Source organism: Papaver somniferum, chromosome 1 (genome assembly GCF_003573695.1).
Source record: "Papaver somniferum cultivar HN1 chromosome 1, ASM357369v1, whole genome shotgun sequence".
Classification (NCBI taxonomy): domain Eukaryota; kingdom Viridiplantae; phylum Streptophyta; class Magnoliopsida; order Ranunculales; family Papaveraceae; genus Papaver; species Papaver somniferum.
In genome coordinates, this window is record NC_039358.1 from 161952231 (window position 1) to 161970475 (window position 18245).

The 18245-nt window shown below is 39.6% G+C and overlaps 1 protein-coding gene across 1 annotated transcript; it reads right to left on the reverse strand.

Annotated features, from left to right (window-relative positions):
* Nucleotides 1-9484: 9484 nt before the first annotated feature.
* Nucleotides 9485-10072, reverse strand: LOC113353106. Its single transcript, XM_026596818.1, has one exon. It carries the CDS (start codon nt 10070-10072, stop codon nt 9485-9487), a length of 588 nt encoding a protein of 195 aa, XP_026452603.1.
* Between the last annotated feature and the right edge of the window lie 8173 nt (nt 10073-18245).

An 18245-nucleotide genomic window follows, 5' to 3' on the forward strand; every position in this document is an offset into this window, starting at 1 on the left:
ATTAAGAAAAATCATAAATCGATTAATAAAAAGTGCAAGTAGTCAAAAAAGAATTAATATAATTATCATATGCGTAAAAAACGGCTTCCTCCATCATCCCAGTGTTGGGGTTTAGCTACTCATATTAATCATGTTCTCAAAATACATAATTGATGCTCAAAATTTGATTAAAAGAGTGAAAAAGTATAAAACAGTGATTCTACGACCCACAAAAGGCGTCACAAATCAACGATAGAGCTTTACTGTTGTAAAACAACGAACTTATCTGCTGTTGTCGATGCTGCGGAAAATAAGACTGCTCTGCACAGTCTGTTCTTCGTGTTCTTCAAGGTCCTCTAATGGCAGAAGCAGCAGCAGGTGGGAATTGCTGTAAATCCTTCTTCTTCGCTCCTCTGCGTCCCAAACCTTCCCCAAACTCTTGATACCCCTGGTAGTCGACCCAAGGAGCCTTTATATACTCACATGCACGCTGAAATCCCTCACAATAACTCCAAATAATTCTTCTTTACTCGGGCAGTGAAGAGAGAATATTTTGAGATATTTTCTTTCTCCACGCGTTTCCAGCTCTGATTCTTCCCTTGTTTAGAATTTATACGCATCAAACAATAGTTATAACTCTCCCAGATCATCTCAGCCATACGCAAACACAAGAAATCCCGTGAATAATTCTTCTCTGCACGTTCTCCCCTGTTTCCAGTTCGTGGCTTCCCTAGCCAATTCTAGCCAAATTTAATCGACCACAACACTTGCATTTGATTTCTAAATGTCCCAGGAACAATACCACAAATTTTCAGCGATTTAATCTCCCTATAACACCTTCATTTTGTTGATTGAAAATCTGCCAGAGAGTAAAAATATTTTCCCGCCAAAAAGTTTATTTGAATTTGAGAAGAAGGAAGGGTGTCCCCCTATCCTGAACTGGGATGCGAATAGCAGGTGTCCAACTGAGGTGCCCCTTAACCAATAGTGAGAGTCTGAATAACAATTGTCCTTCAAGGTTGCCCCGGGAAACTTTTCGAGCTGATTTTTCCAAAATTGTTTATTTCCAAAAAATACCTAAAAACACACAAAACACCATAATAAGGACAAAAACAAGTACTAATAATACGAAACATTGAGGACGAATTAGACATAAAAATGCGTCTATCAAATACCCCCAAACTTATTATTTGCTAGTCCTCGAGCAAATTTATTCTAGAAAGGAAAATCATTTGAACCCCTAGGTGGCCCTAGTGGCGAAGTGTTGTCTCCGGAGGGTTTACCAGAGGTGTACCCACAAAAACTTTTACTCCGTACCCTAGCTATCTACGCAGAACCTTGGACGGCACTAAAGAATCTCCTTGGTTGGCATACTTATTGACTACAGGAGGAAGTACCCTGATGCGAAATTCCAATTGTTGTACACGAGTTTGCACTCAAGCATACTAAAATTCATATATAAGTGACAGAGCTCTACTCAGATAGTTTCACTATGGACATCATATTCGGAGTCAAACTAATCACATGGAAAGATTAAGAGATGGATATAGAAAAACATAGATGGTTTTGATGTTTACTAAGTGAACGGTGTTTCCCATATCTGTCTGAAGGCCTCCAAAATGAACCTATCATAATGGATTGAGATACTAGTCTGACTAATATCAACACACTGACATATACAAGGGTACCAGTGGTCGATAACCTAACTCTAGGTCAACACAACTGGCATATACAAGGGTACCAGTGGTCGACTTTATTGAATTTTCCTTTTGGTCGAATGGTCTGGTCTCAATTTTTTTTTTTTTTGTTTGTTTTTTTTTCTATTTTTTTTTGGTAACTCAATCACTCTAATTCATCCTAGCATTGGTAACAACTTGAATCGTGGGCCCCACCTATCACTTAGAGAAACATGGTTTAAAAACAAAATAAAATAAAATAAAAATAGAAGTGAAAAGGACTCAACGAGATATGGTGAAACTATCATGTTATTTCTAACACCTGATCTCTGTGCTTTTATGAATAGACTCTTTAGATGTTTCCATCTAATCAGATTGGTTCCTCAACTCCTACAACCAAGATGTTTCCATCCACTTAGATTGGTTAGTGCCTACCTCAATAAGTATAGATTTCTAGGCTCTGGAGTTTAATGCAACTAAAAAGTTTCTCCCATACCCCCAAACTTAAATCTAACATTGTCCTCAATGTTCTAAACATGAAACCAAAAGCATGAATAAGGATAAACTGTTACCATTTAAAGCGAAAGAGTTAAGGAAAGATATTACCGTGTTGCATGAGCATGGGATACCTCCCAAGAAGTGCTAAGTTTAAAGTCTTCAGCCAGACTTAGGAAAGGATTAGTCAACTCGAACCATAAAGTAACAGTCGAAATAACTGTGGGTCTTCAAAACTAAATAGAGCTGACCATAGGAAACTGCAGTGAACCAAGAAAATGGACAAGAGTAGCATGCCCTTACCTAGTTTCCTGAAAACTATCGCTAAATACGGATCAGGTTCAGGTTCTATGAAAGGGTCTAAATAGAATATTTTCATCGGATGCATTTCCTCACAGGTTGGATCCAAATTATTAGGTCCTAGAGTCTGGAAAAACTCAAATAAGAACTTAGAATCATAAAATAATAATAACCTAAATAACTGAGGATCCTCTAAGTCAATCAGGTTTGACTTACATAATTGACCACAGTGAGAGTAGTGGTCATTCTTAAGCAAATATGTCGATTCTAATTTCCTAAGGCATTTAGGTTTAGTCTCACAACTTAATATTCGACACATTTGAAATCTATATGTTCCCACATTTGGAAGAAAACTATTTGGTGGGAAAACAAAATCAATCTTGGTATTATTTCCTGGGTTAACCACATCAACCAGAGGATGGGTTTCTAACAGTTGAGACTCTTGTTGGATATCATTAGGTTCTGGAAAACGAGTATGAAGATAATCTTGTAAGATGGTTGAGGCATTGATGTCAAGTCCCCAGTGAGGGACCTTACTAAGAGTTAAAGCACATGGAGGATGATACTCACCCCTAAACTTAGAGTTTTCAGTGTCTCTAGATAGACTAGTCACAACTTCCCTAATTTGTAGGTCATCGGATTCTTGAAAATGGGCCATTGATTCTTCTAAGTTGTAATCTTCGGTGCATCCTCACTCATCTCTACGAGTTCATCTAAGACTATAGTTTCTAAATCGTATGACTCTAGAACAGTATTCTCAGGATAAACCGGTTCCTCTAAACCTTTCTTGGTTTCGTAAACAGGACATACTACATCGTCTGAAACGCGGGTATCTATGGTCAAATCCTCGTCATTTTGAATAGGTGAATAATTTTTAAAATTATTAGGATCTGAACCAGAAATAATATAATCATTATAAGGCTCAACTGGGGTAACAAATTCCTGATCACTATTCCCACACATTTTCGATTCTTCATCAGCACTATCTTCATCATCATAATATAATTTTTGACATCTAATAATTCTCAATCTTTGTTCCAAACTAAGCGGTCTATTTTTATAATACTTCTCGTAGATCGTTAGAGGTGATTCATCGCTAACCGTTGGAACATACCAATGTCGTTTCCCTTGCATATATTCACCAAGAGTCATTTTCGAAGACGTCTCTTGATAACGAGAATTTCTACTCATATATTCTCGTAACGTCATCTCAGGTGGCGTCTCCTCAAAAGGATTCATCACCGAAGAAACACAAACTACAGAGGAATTATATACAATCACAAACAAGGCTGACTCGACCAAATCAAACCTATAAAATCTAGCAAACAAAAAGCATGATGGATCCACTTAGATTGTTTCTAGACCAACTTCTATCTTTCGAAAGGGAATTCGTTACAATTTAAGCAAACCCCTCTGGAATCAATTCGAGTCAAAGTAAGTTGAATTGAGGCGAGGGAAGCTCAGTGGAGCTTTGATACCCAAGGCCTCACCGCTATCACAAGGCGGCGCGGTCACGCATTCAACTCACATAAACCATCATGAACTTTGGAGTGTGCTTAAAGAGCAACCAATATTTTTTGAACGAGTTTCCTATTAAGCTCGTTACCCTATCAGTCTCGTTCTATTCCAAATTTTAAGCTTGGGTTCGCGTTAGGTTTCGTTTTCCTAAGGCGGGCAAGAAGGGAGCGGTGATGAAATCCGAACCCTTATCTTGTATTGGCCAGGCCTTTCCCTTTACTAGGAATTTAAAAACAGTCCAAATTCGTCCTCAATCAATGAATCACCTTAAGGAATACAGTAACTCGCTTACAAGAGATTCGCGAGTGTTTCGATGGACTTACCTCCCGTACCAGACGGGAGATGAACCGTTGTCGTCGACTCGGGCCACGACTCCTATGTCATGTACGAACCCGAGGGGCCGAGACGATATTGTAATCGTCGTCCTTCCCTGCAAACATTTTTTTTTATTATTAATAATAAGACCCTTCCGTAGGGTTAAAAAAATGTCCAAAAGTCCAGAATAAAGTCCAAACAAAAAGAAAGTCCAAAAATTACAAAAATTATGAAAAATAAAGCCTATTTACAAATTCTAAAAAAATAAATAAAAGCAATATACAAAAAAAATAATAATAAAAAAAAAAATCCTAAAAAAAAAGTATGTCTTTTTTTCTTCTCTTTTAGCTTTTAGCTTTAAGCTTTTTGTTCCCAAGTCCTTAGTATTCCACTTCGAACCTGTAAATCAAAGACACAAAAGGAAACGTAAAAAGGAACAAATAATAGTAAAAAAAAAAACCTAAAAACAAATCTATAAACAAGTCCGCGTCGGCGGCGCCATTTTGTTGTAGTTTTAATATTGCGGTAAATAAGAGTTCGTTTCTCGGACTTGAAAAGATTTTTAAAACAAAAATATATACACAATATTTGTCACAAGATCAAGAGACACTAGGACACAGGATTCCACCATTAATCATTCACACAATGCATATATTTATTCGAAACAATTATAGCTCAAATCATAAGGACTCTCATTCTTGCCAAGGTAGATTTTTAGAATATTTATTGTATATCACTAGCATGACGCATCAAAAGCACTACGACCAAGCATACATCATCATATGATATCACAACCAATTAAGAAAAATCATAAATCGATTAATAAAAAGTGCAAGTAGTCAAAAAAGAATTAATATAATTATCATATGCGTAAAGAACGTCTTCCTCCATCATCCCAGTGTTGGGGTTTAGCTACTCATATTAATCATGTTCTCAAAATACATAATTGATGCTCAAAATTTGATTAAAAGAGTGAAAAAGTATAAAACAGTGAATCTACGACCCACAAAAGGCGTCACAAATCAACGATAGAGCTTTACTGCTGTAAAACAACGATACTTATCTGCTGCTGTTGATGCTGCGGAAAATAAGACTGCTCTGCACAGTCTGTTCTTCGTGTTCTTCAAGGTCCTCTAATGGCAGCAGCAGCAGCAGGTGGGAATTGCTGTAAATCCTTCTTCTTCGCTCCTCTGCGTCCCAAACCTTCCCCAAACTCTTGATACCCATGGTAGTCGACCCAAGGAGCCTTTATATACTCACATGCACGCTGAAATCCCTCACAATAACTCCAAATAATTCTTCTTTACTCGGGCAGTGAAGAGAGAATATTTTGAGATATTTTCTTTCTCCACGCGTTTCCAGCTCTGATTCTTCCCTTGTTTAGACTTTATACGCATCAAACAATAGTTATAACTCTCCCAGATCATCTCAGCCATACGCAAACACAAGAAATCCCGTGAATAATTCTTCTCTGCACGTTCTCCCCTGTTTCCAGTTCGTGGCTTCCCTAGCCAATTCTAGCCAAATTTAATCGACCACAACACTTGCAATAGATTTCTAAATGTCCCAGGAACAATACCACAAATTTTCAGCGATTTAATCTCCCTATAACACCTTCATTTTGTTGATTGAAAATCTGCCAGAGAGTAAAAATATTTTCCCGCCAAAAAGTTTATTTGAATTTGAGAAGAAGGAAGGGTGTCCCCCTATCCTGAACTGGGATGCGAATAGCAGGTGTCCAACTGAGGTGCCCCTTAACCAATAGTGAGAGTCCGAATAACAATTGTCCTTCAAGGTTGCCCCGGGAAACTTTTCGAGCTGATTTTTCCAAAATTGTTTATTTCCCAAAAATACCTAAAAACACACAAAACACCATAATAAGGATAAAAACAAGTACTAATAATACGAAACATTGAGGACGAATTAGACACAAAAATGCGTCTATCATTAGGTTCTTTTCCCACGTTTATGTTTTTGTCGTTAGCAGTATTATCTCCGTGGGAATGAATTCTTCGGCTCCGTAGGTTAGTAAGAACGGAGATTCTCCCGTGGCTGCCCTTCTTGTAGTGCGGTAGGCCCATAGGACATTGTGTAGCTGTTTGCACCATCTCTTCTTGTATGCCGCCAAATTCTTCTTTAAGTTCATCGTTATCGTCTTGTTAGTGGCTTCCGCTTGTCCATTGCTCTTAGGGTATATCGGAGTGGACTTTTTTTTTCTGAATATTGAAGGCGTTAAAGAGCGTATCTATGTTCTTTACCTCCAATTGTTTGCCATAGTCAGAGACTATGGCTTCTGGTATTCCGAACCTGCAGATGATTTGCTCGAACAAGAACTTAAAGACATTCGTGTCCCTAATTCTTTCCAAAGCCCTTGCTTCCACCCATTTGGTGAAGTAATCCGTATCTACAATAAGATACCTTCTTTTTGACGACCCTTCTATCAAAGGTCCAACGATATCAACACCCCATTTGGCGAATGGCCAAGGGCTGATGACTGAGTTAAGCTCCGTTGCTGGCGCTCTGATTTTTCTTGCGTAGCTTTGGCATCTTTCACAACGCCTTGCTACATTCTTCGCATCTTCGTCCATGCTCAACCAATAGTACCCTTGCATTTTAGATTTGATTGCTAGTGACCTTCTTCCGCTATGATTGTCGGCCTTTCCGCTGTGTATATAATGCAACATCCTTTTACCTTCGGTTTGTGAGAGGCATCGCATCAAAGGTCCAAGAAATGACCTTCTATACAATACCCCGTCTCGCAGGCTGTACATTGCTGCTTTTGACATGAGTTTTCGTGCCTCCTTGACATCTGCTGGTAAAGTACCTTTGTCGAGGTATTGGTGAATTGGAATTCTCCAATTGTCCTCAGCTTCATCTTCATTGTTTTCATCTGACATGGGTTTATGTTCGTCAGACTCCTCGGCTTCATTGTCTGGTTCCTCCATTCTTTCGTCTTCTTTTTCTTTTTCTGCTTCCCTCATACCCTGGTTTGGACAGCTAAGGTACCTTCGGTAGCGGAGGTTAATCCATCTATCGAAGGTTCATAAATTCTCCCAATTTGGATTGAGGTAGTATTTTTGTCCTTCAGCATTGATGATATGAATGCTAAGGCATCTGCGTGTCTGTTGTCTATTAGGAAGACGTGCCTAAACTCGACGTTGTTGATCTTCGCCGCATGCTCCTGTGCCATCTTTAGGTACGAAGATAGTATTGGATCCAAAGTTTGATAATTGATTTCTATTTGTCTAATTACCAGCTGCGAGTCACTAGTTAAACGAACATATGACAAGCCCAACTCATGTTCCAATCGTAGGCTATGTATGACTGCCTCATACTCCGTGATGTTATTGGTGTATTGCTCGAATTCTAACCTGAATGCATAGATGAGTAGGTCTCCAGTAGGAGTCGTTATCACGATCCCTATGCCTTCTCCTTCTCCGTTTGAGGAGTCGTCTACGAATATTTCCCACCTTCGTGCGTTCTGCGGTTCCAAGAGGTCTTCTGGTTCCGGCTTTTCTTCCTCAATTCCTGGAATGTCGTTTATCTCCGTTTCGTCGTTTAGAGGTAAGTCCGCCAAGAAGTCAGCCAAGATTTGTGATTTCTCCGCTTTCCTGGTTTCGAAGATTATATGGAACTGTTTGATCATGGCATTCCATTTTGCCACTCTTCCGATCTTCTCTGTGCTGTCAAGGATAAGAACGCTTTGCACTTAACAGACGACCTGGATATGAATCTTCCCATGGAAGCTAAAATTCCGTTTAGCTTTTGTACTCCTTTTAGCGTTTGCGGGGATGGCATCTCCATTATTGCTCTGACCCTTTCAGGATCTACTTTGATTCTTCGTTTGGTGACCAAGTAGCCTAAGAATTTTCCTGAGGTAACTCCGAACGTACATTTTTCCGGGTTTACCTTCATGTGAAATTTTCTCGTAGCTTCAAATACCTCCCTTAGGTCTGAGAGATGGTTTTTTGCTTCTTTGCTTTTGACAAGCATGTCGTCTACGTAAACCTCCAGTATCTTGCCTATCCATGGCTTGAAGATTTTGTCTACTAATTGTTGGTATGTTTCCCCCGCGTTTTTTAGTCCAAAAGGTATCCTTGTATAACAATACAAGCCTCGTGGGGTAAAGAACGCAGTGTGCTCCTGATCTTCTTCTGCAAGGGCTATTTGGTTATAGCCTGAGTATCCATCCATGAAGGATAATCTTTGATGACCATCTGTTGCATTGACCAGTTGGTCGATATTTGGCAGTGGGTAACTGTCTTTGGGGCACGCTTTGTTAAGATTGCTGAAATCGATGCAAATGTGTACGCCTCCGTTCTTTTTTGGAACGATGACCATGTTGGATATCCACGTGGGATATTTGACTTCTCGTATAAATCCTGCTTTAAGTAAATTTTGTAATTCCTTTTCTACCCCTTCATGGTAGATGTCCGCCACCTTACGTATGCGTTGCTTGAATGGTGGTATCTCCGGTTTGAGACGTCGGTGGTGTGAGACATCCATTCAAGTTCGGATCAATTCCTGGCATGTCTTCCATTGCCATGCAAAGGCATCTGCGTATTCCTTTAGTAACCTTTGTATCTGCACTTCCTCTTCATCTTCAAGCAACGTTCCGATGCTTAACATCTTTGGTTCTGCCTCCATTCCGATGTTGATTTTCTTTGTTGGTTCAATTGGCGAGGAGATGTGAGGAGTGCTTTTATGTAATTGTTATTTGGTGGAGACGTCTACACCTGGATTTGTGGCGGTGTTTGCTTCTGGTGCTGAGACATCCTTGTGTGCGGAGGCGTCCTTGTGTGCGGAGGGTGCTGCGTTCTGCACTTCCTTAATATTTGCTTTACGCATTTTTCATGCTGCTGAGCAGCATCTCTTTCTTCGTTGAGTCGGATTTCTGCTAAATTGCATAACCTCGCTTCTTGCTGGTCACCTTTGATCTTCATTTCTCCTATAGGTGTGGGGAAGCGTAGGTACTGATGATACGTTGAAGCTGTTCTTCGTAATCTATGGTCCCATAGTCTGCCCATGATCACATTATAGAGCGAAGGTGCTTCTACCACGCAGAAGCGTGTGCTGGTTACTAAGGGTCCTGCGTGTACCTGCAAAATAATTTCTCCTTTTGGTCTAGAGACTGCTCCGTTAAACCCATATATCGTGCAAGTGGAAGAATCCACCTGCTCTGCTGTCAGTCACGTACGTAGTTATGGTTCGTAAAATAGCACATTTAACGAACTGCCTATGTCGACGAGGACCTTCGTAACATTCCATCCATGTATTGGGAGGGTGATTACCAGTGGATTGTTGTGCATATCCACTTCTTGGTTGACATCTTTTGTTGAAAAGGTTAATGGGGTAGGCATCCAGTCCTCCCAAGTGCTAGAAGGTGGTCCGCTTAGCTTGAATACTTCGTGGGTTTCGACCTTCTTTCTGTTTCGAGCTAATTCGAGGATATCTTCGAGCATCTCTTCTTGACCTCCATTGGAGAAGGTGATCATGTTGATGTATTTCCCATCCTGGGGAAATTCAACCCTTTTCTTTGGGATGTCCTCTGTCTCTGTTGGCTGCAGTTGTACGTACTCCATGAATTTACCTTCATCAATGAATATTTGAATCACATTGCGGAGGTGGTAGCATGAATCAGTGGTATGCCCATAGTATTGGTGGTATGCGCAGTACTTCTTAGATTCCTTCGTTCTGTCAGGCTGCTTCCCCTTAGTATTAGGGTAAGGAAAGCCCGACTTTGCTCCCTCCTTGCTGAGGATGTGAGAAAAAGTTGTGTTCAGCTTCATGTACACTTTATCTGCAAATTCTTCTCTTCCTTTGCCTCTTTTTCCATCTCCGTGTTTGGATCGCTTGTCTCGAGAGCTGGCTCTTCCCCCTGCTTCGTTGTGTCGCTTAGGTATCTCCGAAATTGGTTCCAGAGAGTTGGTCCTTTGCGGAGCTGCTACTTTCTTTGTTTGTGCCCTGGGGTTGTCCTTATGGATTTCTTCGAGTCTGATGTATCGGTCTTGCACAACTCTGAGCTCACCTTCAGAATCTGAGGCTTTGTTGTGGAGCTCCACGAAGATGGATGAGGTTTTTTCAAGTCCGTACTTATAGCAGTTTCTGCTAATTTCTGGATTGAATTTCCCAATTGCTTGGCATGTCTTTTTCCATCTGTCTGTGTACTGCATCAGTGTTTCGTGGGGTCCGATGGCTAAAGCAAATAGCCTATCTAACCCAGCCTTTTTTGATTTTGTATACATGTACGTCTCCAAGAACATCGTGGACAATTGCTCGAAGGAGTCAATTGAGTTTGCTGGTAAGTTGTCATACCATGCTAGGGCTGATCCTGTTAAGCTTGCTGGGAAGTATCTGCAAAGTACTACCTAGTTTTTCTCCCAATGGGCAAGAACACGAGTGTAATACCGTAGGTGTGCTGCGGGATCATAGGTATCATTGTATGCTTGGAACGTAGGTACCTGGCATTTTGGAGGGATGGACTCCCTCAAAATGCGAAAGGATAGCGGAGACGTAGTTGCTTCCTGTAGTACCTCTTCCAATCGCGCGCTTGCGCAACCAGTTTTTAAGCCTTGGATCTCCTTCCGCATTTTCTCCATCTGTTCCATGACCATGTTCACATTGTGAGCATCTTTAGAAAATGCTTCGTCGTAGTAGCTTTGGAAGGGATTGTATGTTGAATCCGTCTCGTCTGGATCGTGATGTGCTTTGTGTGCTCCTCTAGGTTGAGTCTCCTTTGGTGGGTTGGTATCCACCCTTCGTCTTCCTGAGATAGCTCTGTTGTCACGCTTCCGTTGCGGGGGGTGAGTTTAGGAACCTTCGATCTGTGTGTTTAACATACCTTTGAGGTTCTGATTCTCTTGAGCCATGTTGTGCATGTCATCTTCGTTTTCCTTGTTACGGAGTAACAAAGCTGCTATTTGTGCCGCCATTTGATCTTCATTGTGGGATCCACCTCCCTGAGGAATGATGTCATCTGGATCTTCGGAGTTTTCCACTCCTTCTTCTGGATCTATCTGAATTGGAGTTAGGTTTCCCAACCCTCGTCCCCTAGGGGCTAAGGTTTTGGACAACCCTGCGTTAGCCGCAGGTGGCTTTGTCGTAGTTGCATGCTCCGGTAACGGCATGTCGTAGATTGGTTGAGCTCCTGATGTTTGCCCCATCCCTTCAGTAGTAATAGGTTATTTGTTAGCAACTGTTCTTCTTGTTATTTCACTTTGGCCGTCCTCCGTTTCATTTCTTTGGTTTGCTTGAGATGGCTTTTGGGATCTCCCTCTTGTGATAGCTGGTCGTGAGTTTGTTGGTGCATCAGTTGGTTTCTGCATACCTTTGGTTCTTGGTAACCCGCGGTGACAGAAAAGACGAAAATTTTCTGCTACTTGGGTGCCTTTGTTAAAAGTAGCAATTAATGCTCTGACACAGAAGACTGTTAAGCATCTTTTCAGAAAAGGACTGAAATAAAGCTTTTGAAAGACGGGTATTAAATGCTTATGACACCCTTGGGAAAAACAACCTTAAAACGTCGAAAACCAATGAAAAAGAGGTGTCAGATCTTGCGAAAAGCAGGGCTATTAAATGCGTTAGAAGATCTTTTATCCTTAAAATCTTACTAAGATTCCTATGTCAGTCAAAGGTTCTCAGATCTGAAACGTGGTGTGTTGTTTTAGTAAAAAACAAACATTTTGGCGTTTTGTGAGTGTGTTTTTTGAAAGTTTTTTGTGGATCTGTAGTGTGGCACGGTTTTAGAGGCTATGAACTCCAAAAACATACACAAGAAATGGATGAATGAATCACTAGAGAGTGAAATTCACCGCTGAAACACAGACCCCTTCGTTTCAGAAGATATATAAGCAAAATATAAACTGTGTCTAAACTCCGGTACATAAGCAAAACACGATGGGTGTTAAACTGTGACTACTCGTTTTCCCGTAGCCTACGTGATGTGTATAGGTCAAATGATCTGATACTAAGGAGTATCAATACCTCTGTTGAACTGATTAAGTTAAGCAATAAATGGTATATAAGATCACAATAATAACAAAGAACATAAGAGTAATGTAAAAGCCTCTAAGTTATCATGAGACGCAAGATGTATTCGACATTTGTCTACGTCCACGGGGTAATGAGTGATAGAATCGTATTAAGTATGTGGTGGTTACAAAGATCTTAAATGCTTCCCAAAGTAATAGAGAGAACTCAAGTTGAAATAACTACTTAAGTTCTAAACATTAAAGAGGTATAAGCTTAAGACTAGATCTTCTCTCCTAGATATTGAATGCCCTTAATTTGTTGGTGAAGCTTGGTATTTATAGCCTCTTCTGCTCCTGGTATATCTTTGCTGCCTCTGGGTCCATCTTCTGCTGATATACCTTCTGTACCAGTGGTACCTTCGTCCACCGCATGCTTCTCCAGTTGTATCTCGCCACCTCAGCTGACCCACGTTCCTTTGGGAACTACCCAACCTCAGTGCGCGTTGTACCTTCGTTCACCGCTTGCTTCTGCCAATCGGGTTCTGACACGCTTCCTCTCTCCACGTGTTTTGACTCATGCATGTAGATAAGAATTAGAGCATTTAATGTTGATTGGATGCGTCATCTACCTCTGTCCTTTTGCCAGCTGACCCTATGTAGACTAGCCTTTTTCTTCCTTTATCTTGACCGTTCACGTCCTTTCTCTTGGGATGATATAAAGCAGATCTGCGGAGGTATCCCTTGCTACTCAGGCTCATTTGTCTAGCGAAGGCTATACAGTTTTAGACACGTATTCGGCCACTAAGATCGTGACATGTGCTCTGCAAAATATTTGTATTCACAGCTGGCACTATTTGTTAGAGATTAAATAGTTCGATGGAGGAGTTAACAAACTCAGGTTTATGAAGATAGATTCAAAAGTTTGTGATGAGAAGACAGGGGATCATGGTGATTGATGGCAGTTCGAGAACTCAATGGCAGTGATGATCATAACGGCGACGAGAAGACGATGCTGTTACCGTTAACGACAAAGCTGAGACATGCATGGCAGTGAGATGAAGAGAGATAACACAGAGCTCGAGTCTGCCAGCGATTGATGATGGCATTGAGCAACAAATAGCAGGAGAAAGAGTTTAACTGCTGGAGTAGGTAGAGTGGCTGGCAGTAATGACGAGTTTCTGATGAAAGATAAGTTGCTTCCAGTGATAAAATAACTCGATGGAATTGGGTGTTGTTAATGAAGGAGAATAGGGATAGTCGAGAGTTGTATGAAACCTGAAAATCCGAGGGTACAACAACCACACCCAATATTTTTATTAGCAATCTGTATGGACTAACTCTAATATACTTTCAAGAGAATCAACTAGACTCAATGTTAATAAAGTATATCAAAGAGTTATATATCTCTTTCTCGATTCAATACTTACTCAAGCAAATAGAAATCTGCGAGTCTAATAGAATACAAGAGAAATCACTTGAACGGTACCAAAGACCAATTTTCAAGTATCAATCAATTTCAATCAACAACCAAAGGTTGGATTTCCCAATTGATTGATTCAAACGCATAACCTGTGATATTTCAATTATAAAGATAAACAATATAATGCGGAAAAGAAATAACACAGACACCAGAAGTTTTGTTAACGAGGAAACCGCAAATGCATAAAAACCCCGGGACCTAGTCCAGATTGAACACACACTATACTAAACCGCTACATACACTAGCCTACTACAAACTAACTTCGGTCTGGACTGTAGTTGAACCCCAATCAATCTCACAATGATCCAAGGTACATTTATGCTCCTACGTCTCTGATCCCAGCAGGATACTACGTACTTGATTCCCTTAGTTGATCTCAGCCACAACTAAGAGTTGCTACGACCCAAAGTCAGAGACTTTAATAAACAAATCTGTATCACACAGAAAATTCTACGGTAATAGATAAATCTGTCTCCCACAGAAATACCTACGAGTTTTGTTGTGTATTTTGATAAATCAAGGTGAACATGAACCAATTGATAACCCGGACTTATATTCCCGAAGAACAGCCTAGTATTATCAATCACCTCACAATAATCTTAATCGGCGCGGGAAAGAAGATATTGTGGAATCACAAAAGATGAGACGAATATGTTTGTGATTACTTTTATATCTTTCCTATCAGAGATATCAATCTCAAGCCAATCGTTACGATTGTACTCAATACGATAGAATCAGCAAGATCAGATCACACAACTACAAGAAAGTAGTATCGGTCAGGCTTCACAATCCCAATGAAGTCTTCAAGTCGTTAACCTACAGGGTCTCGGTAGAAACCTAAAGTTAAAGGAGAATCGACTCTAGCTTATACAACTAGTATCACACAAGAGGTGTGGGGATTAGGTTTCCCAGTTGCTAGAGTTCTCATTTGTATAGTCTTTCAAATCAGGGTTTCCAATCAATGTTAGCTTAGTAACAAAGCATTCAATATTCACCGTTAGATGAAAACCCGATTAGATTCAAGCTAATACCTTTCAACCGTTAGATCGAAAACTTAGCTTGTTACACACAAATGAAATGCACGTTTTAAGTTTGTGTAACCGTACCCAAACATGTACATTTGTTGGTTCAACAGTAGTTAACCAAATGGTTAGCTATATGAGCACTTTCATATCAACCATGTTGTTTTTCACCATAACTAGTTCAAGTGACTCAAATGAACTAGTTAGAGAGTTGTTCAATTGCTTAGATCTTATAGAAGTATACAAGACATAATCGAAGCAAAAACGATTTGATTCACTCGAATCGATTCATGAACTTTATAGCCACGGTTTGCAAACTTGCATTCCTTAGTTAATATAAGTATAAGTTCAGGAATAATCGTTTTTAGAATATAACCAACCTAAGTACGCGGACCAGGTATGCATACTTAAGTACCCGGAATGAGTTTGTAAATAGTTCACAAACTCCAGCAGATTTTCTCGGGAAGAGAACCTCCGACAGTACGCAGACTGGGTTCGCGGACTCTGTTCCGGTTTCCTGAGCAGCAAAGTACACAGACTTTGCTTCTAGGAATATGGACTTATACATGTATGTGTTACCACACAATGCTTATATACAACATTGGTTATATAATCTAAACTCTCATTTCAATCATTGAAACATTCTTAGAGGACGTTATTTAGTTGTTATTCACAAATTATTTTTCGTCAAAGACATTTTCAAGTGATTGAAACATAACATAACTTTCGTAACATAACATGAACTTGGCCAAAGCGAAAGCTTACCAACACATATTTCGAGAAATAGATAAGCGAGATAAACTCGGCTCGAAATAGCAAATGTGTATAATCAAATATATATAGCAAAACGACTTTTGTCTCAAGATAGGAGATAAAGTAGATAGACTTTTGAGTGATAGATAAGTTCGAGTATCCACATACCTTTTAGTCGATGAAGTTCCACCAGTTCCTTGAGTAGTTCTTCGTCTTGTATGATGATCGCCATGGAGTTCTTTAGCTCAACTACACTTTCTATCCTAGTCCGAGACTTAGCTATAGTAGACTAGAAATCAAGACTTATAGTTTTGATCACTAACATTGACAAACATGCTTGAGATAGAAACGCATGCGAGTTCGACCGAGCAGTGCTCTAACAATCTCCCTTTATCATTTTTAGTGACAAAACTATCAATACATATGGAATACAAAAATAGATAAATAAACTTTTGTAGCTCTTCTTCCACATGCCTAATCTTCAACATTACTCGAAATCTTCGTCACTTCCAAGTACTCCAATGATTCCAAAGGTTGTAAATTTAGCATCATCGTTGTTGAAAATCCGTAGCTATAACAATGAGAAAACACGAATTCTCAATCATTGTTATACAGTGTAATAATATTATTGTACAGTATCAAAGTTCAATTGTATCACAACTTCGACAATAATACTATGGTGATATGTATCACTCCCCCTTAGTCAATACTCCATCTCACATGGAAACCACTCCCCTTACATAATGATCTGAAAACCATATGTATTTGAAGTGTGAACTACACATTAATTCTCCCCCTTTTTGTCAATAAAGGCAAAGGTACGATTACGGGATATTAATGAAAATTTACATAGAGACATTTCATGATCAAAATTAAACACATATCAACTTATTTAGATGAAATCATATAGCCGAAGCTAAATGCTTTCATCAAGGAGTTTATAAAGACACAAGATAACCCCTATAATATTCCATAGTCGTACTCCCCACAAAGATTTGGCAATAAAGCACAAGTTCAATTAAGAACTCTCCCCCATGAAATATCATTCCCGAAAGAACAAAAAGAGCGACCTTAATTTCATAAGAAAAGAAGGATTTCTTTGGACATAACAAATCACATACGAATATGAATTTGAATCCAAATATACTCAATTAAATTAACCACAAGAAAACCCATGATTAATTCAATCGGAATACACAACTAAATTACCACAAGAGTGTGATCAATTTAATTGGTCATGCTCAACATAAGTGACTTACGGAGCCTCACATTATATACATAAAATATGGATCAGGGAAGATCAATATTGCGGAATAGACAAGGATTCATTCTATTTTCCATCACTATTTGCACAATGACATACAATAGGCATAATCCTTGCAAACAAAAGTTCATCCTATCTTCCATCAATATTTGCATAATGACAAAATAGGCTTCAAACTTTTGTGATGTCAAAAGCTCATTCATTCTTTTATCAATACATGCATATCGACATTCGAAAGACTTAACTTTTGACAAGGTATGGGACAATCATAGTTCACAGACGCAAACACACATATCCCATAACAAATTGCAATATATAAAACCATAAAGATTAATACTGCAAAAATCATCTTCCAAACATTTTTTTTAGAATTTAAACAAATAAACCTAAAAACATGAAGATGAAGACGTTGGACATAGCTATATGAAACACAATAATGGCTATTCCAAACTCTAGTTATTCTTATAAACAAAACAAGAAAATAAATTTGTTGATAGAAGATTTACTAGGCAATTGAAATCAAAGTTCATTGAGAACCTCATATATTTCAATGAATCCATCAAAGAAGGTATCACTGATTTCCTTTACTCTTTTGACCATAGACACAACATGTTCGTGATTTAGAACACCGACTTTACGATCAACAACCCGAGCAAGCTGTCTAGCATTGACGCAATCCATAATGATCTTTTTCTGATTCTGTATCAGAACGTTCTGATTAACAAGGATTCTGGAGCTAAGAACTAAGTTAGGGTTATGGCCGCTGCCATTATCCATGAAGAAGGTCAGGGATGTGGTCTCATGGTGCTGACGATCTCGAGAGAGAGAAACAAGAATAAATGGGTTGCTGCGAAAGAATGGATAGTCTGAGATCGGGTATACAAAGCAAAACAAGGACGTTGTGATTATTGTTTATAAGTGATGATAAATGATTGCAGAGCTTGGCAGTGGTTATGGAGATGATCTCGGTGATGATGGTCGAAGGCAGTGAAGACGAGATGAGAATGAGCTCAGCTCGATGTCGTGAATGAAGTTGGAGAAACTATCGAGAAGCTGCTGGTGATGAATTCGAAACAGAAGTGATACAAGGTGACGATAATGTCAGCTCGAGCATTCAAGGAACAAGGTTATGTTGCTGCCACTGTTTGTTAGAGATTAAAGAGATCGATGGAGGAGTTAACAGACTCGGTTTTATGAAGTTAGATTCAAAAGTTCGTGATGAGAAGACAAAGGATCATGGTGATTGATGGCAGTTCGAGAACTCAATGGCAGGGATGATCATAACGGCAACGAGAAGACGATGCTGCTACCATTAACGACAAAGGTGAGAAATGCATGGCAGTGAGATGAAGAGATATAACACAGAGCTCGAGTCTGCCAGCGATTGATGATGGCATTGAGCAACAGATAGCAGGAGAAAGAGTTTAACTGCCGGAGTAGGTAGAGTGGCTGGCAGTAATGACGAGTTTCTGA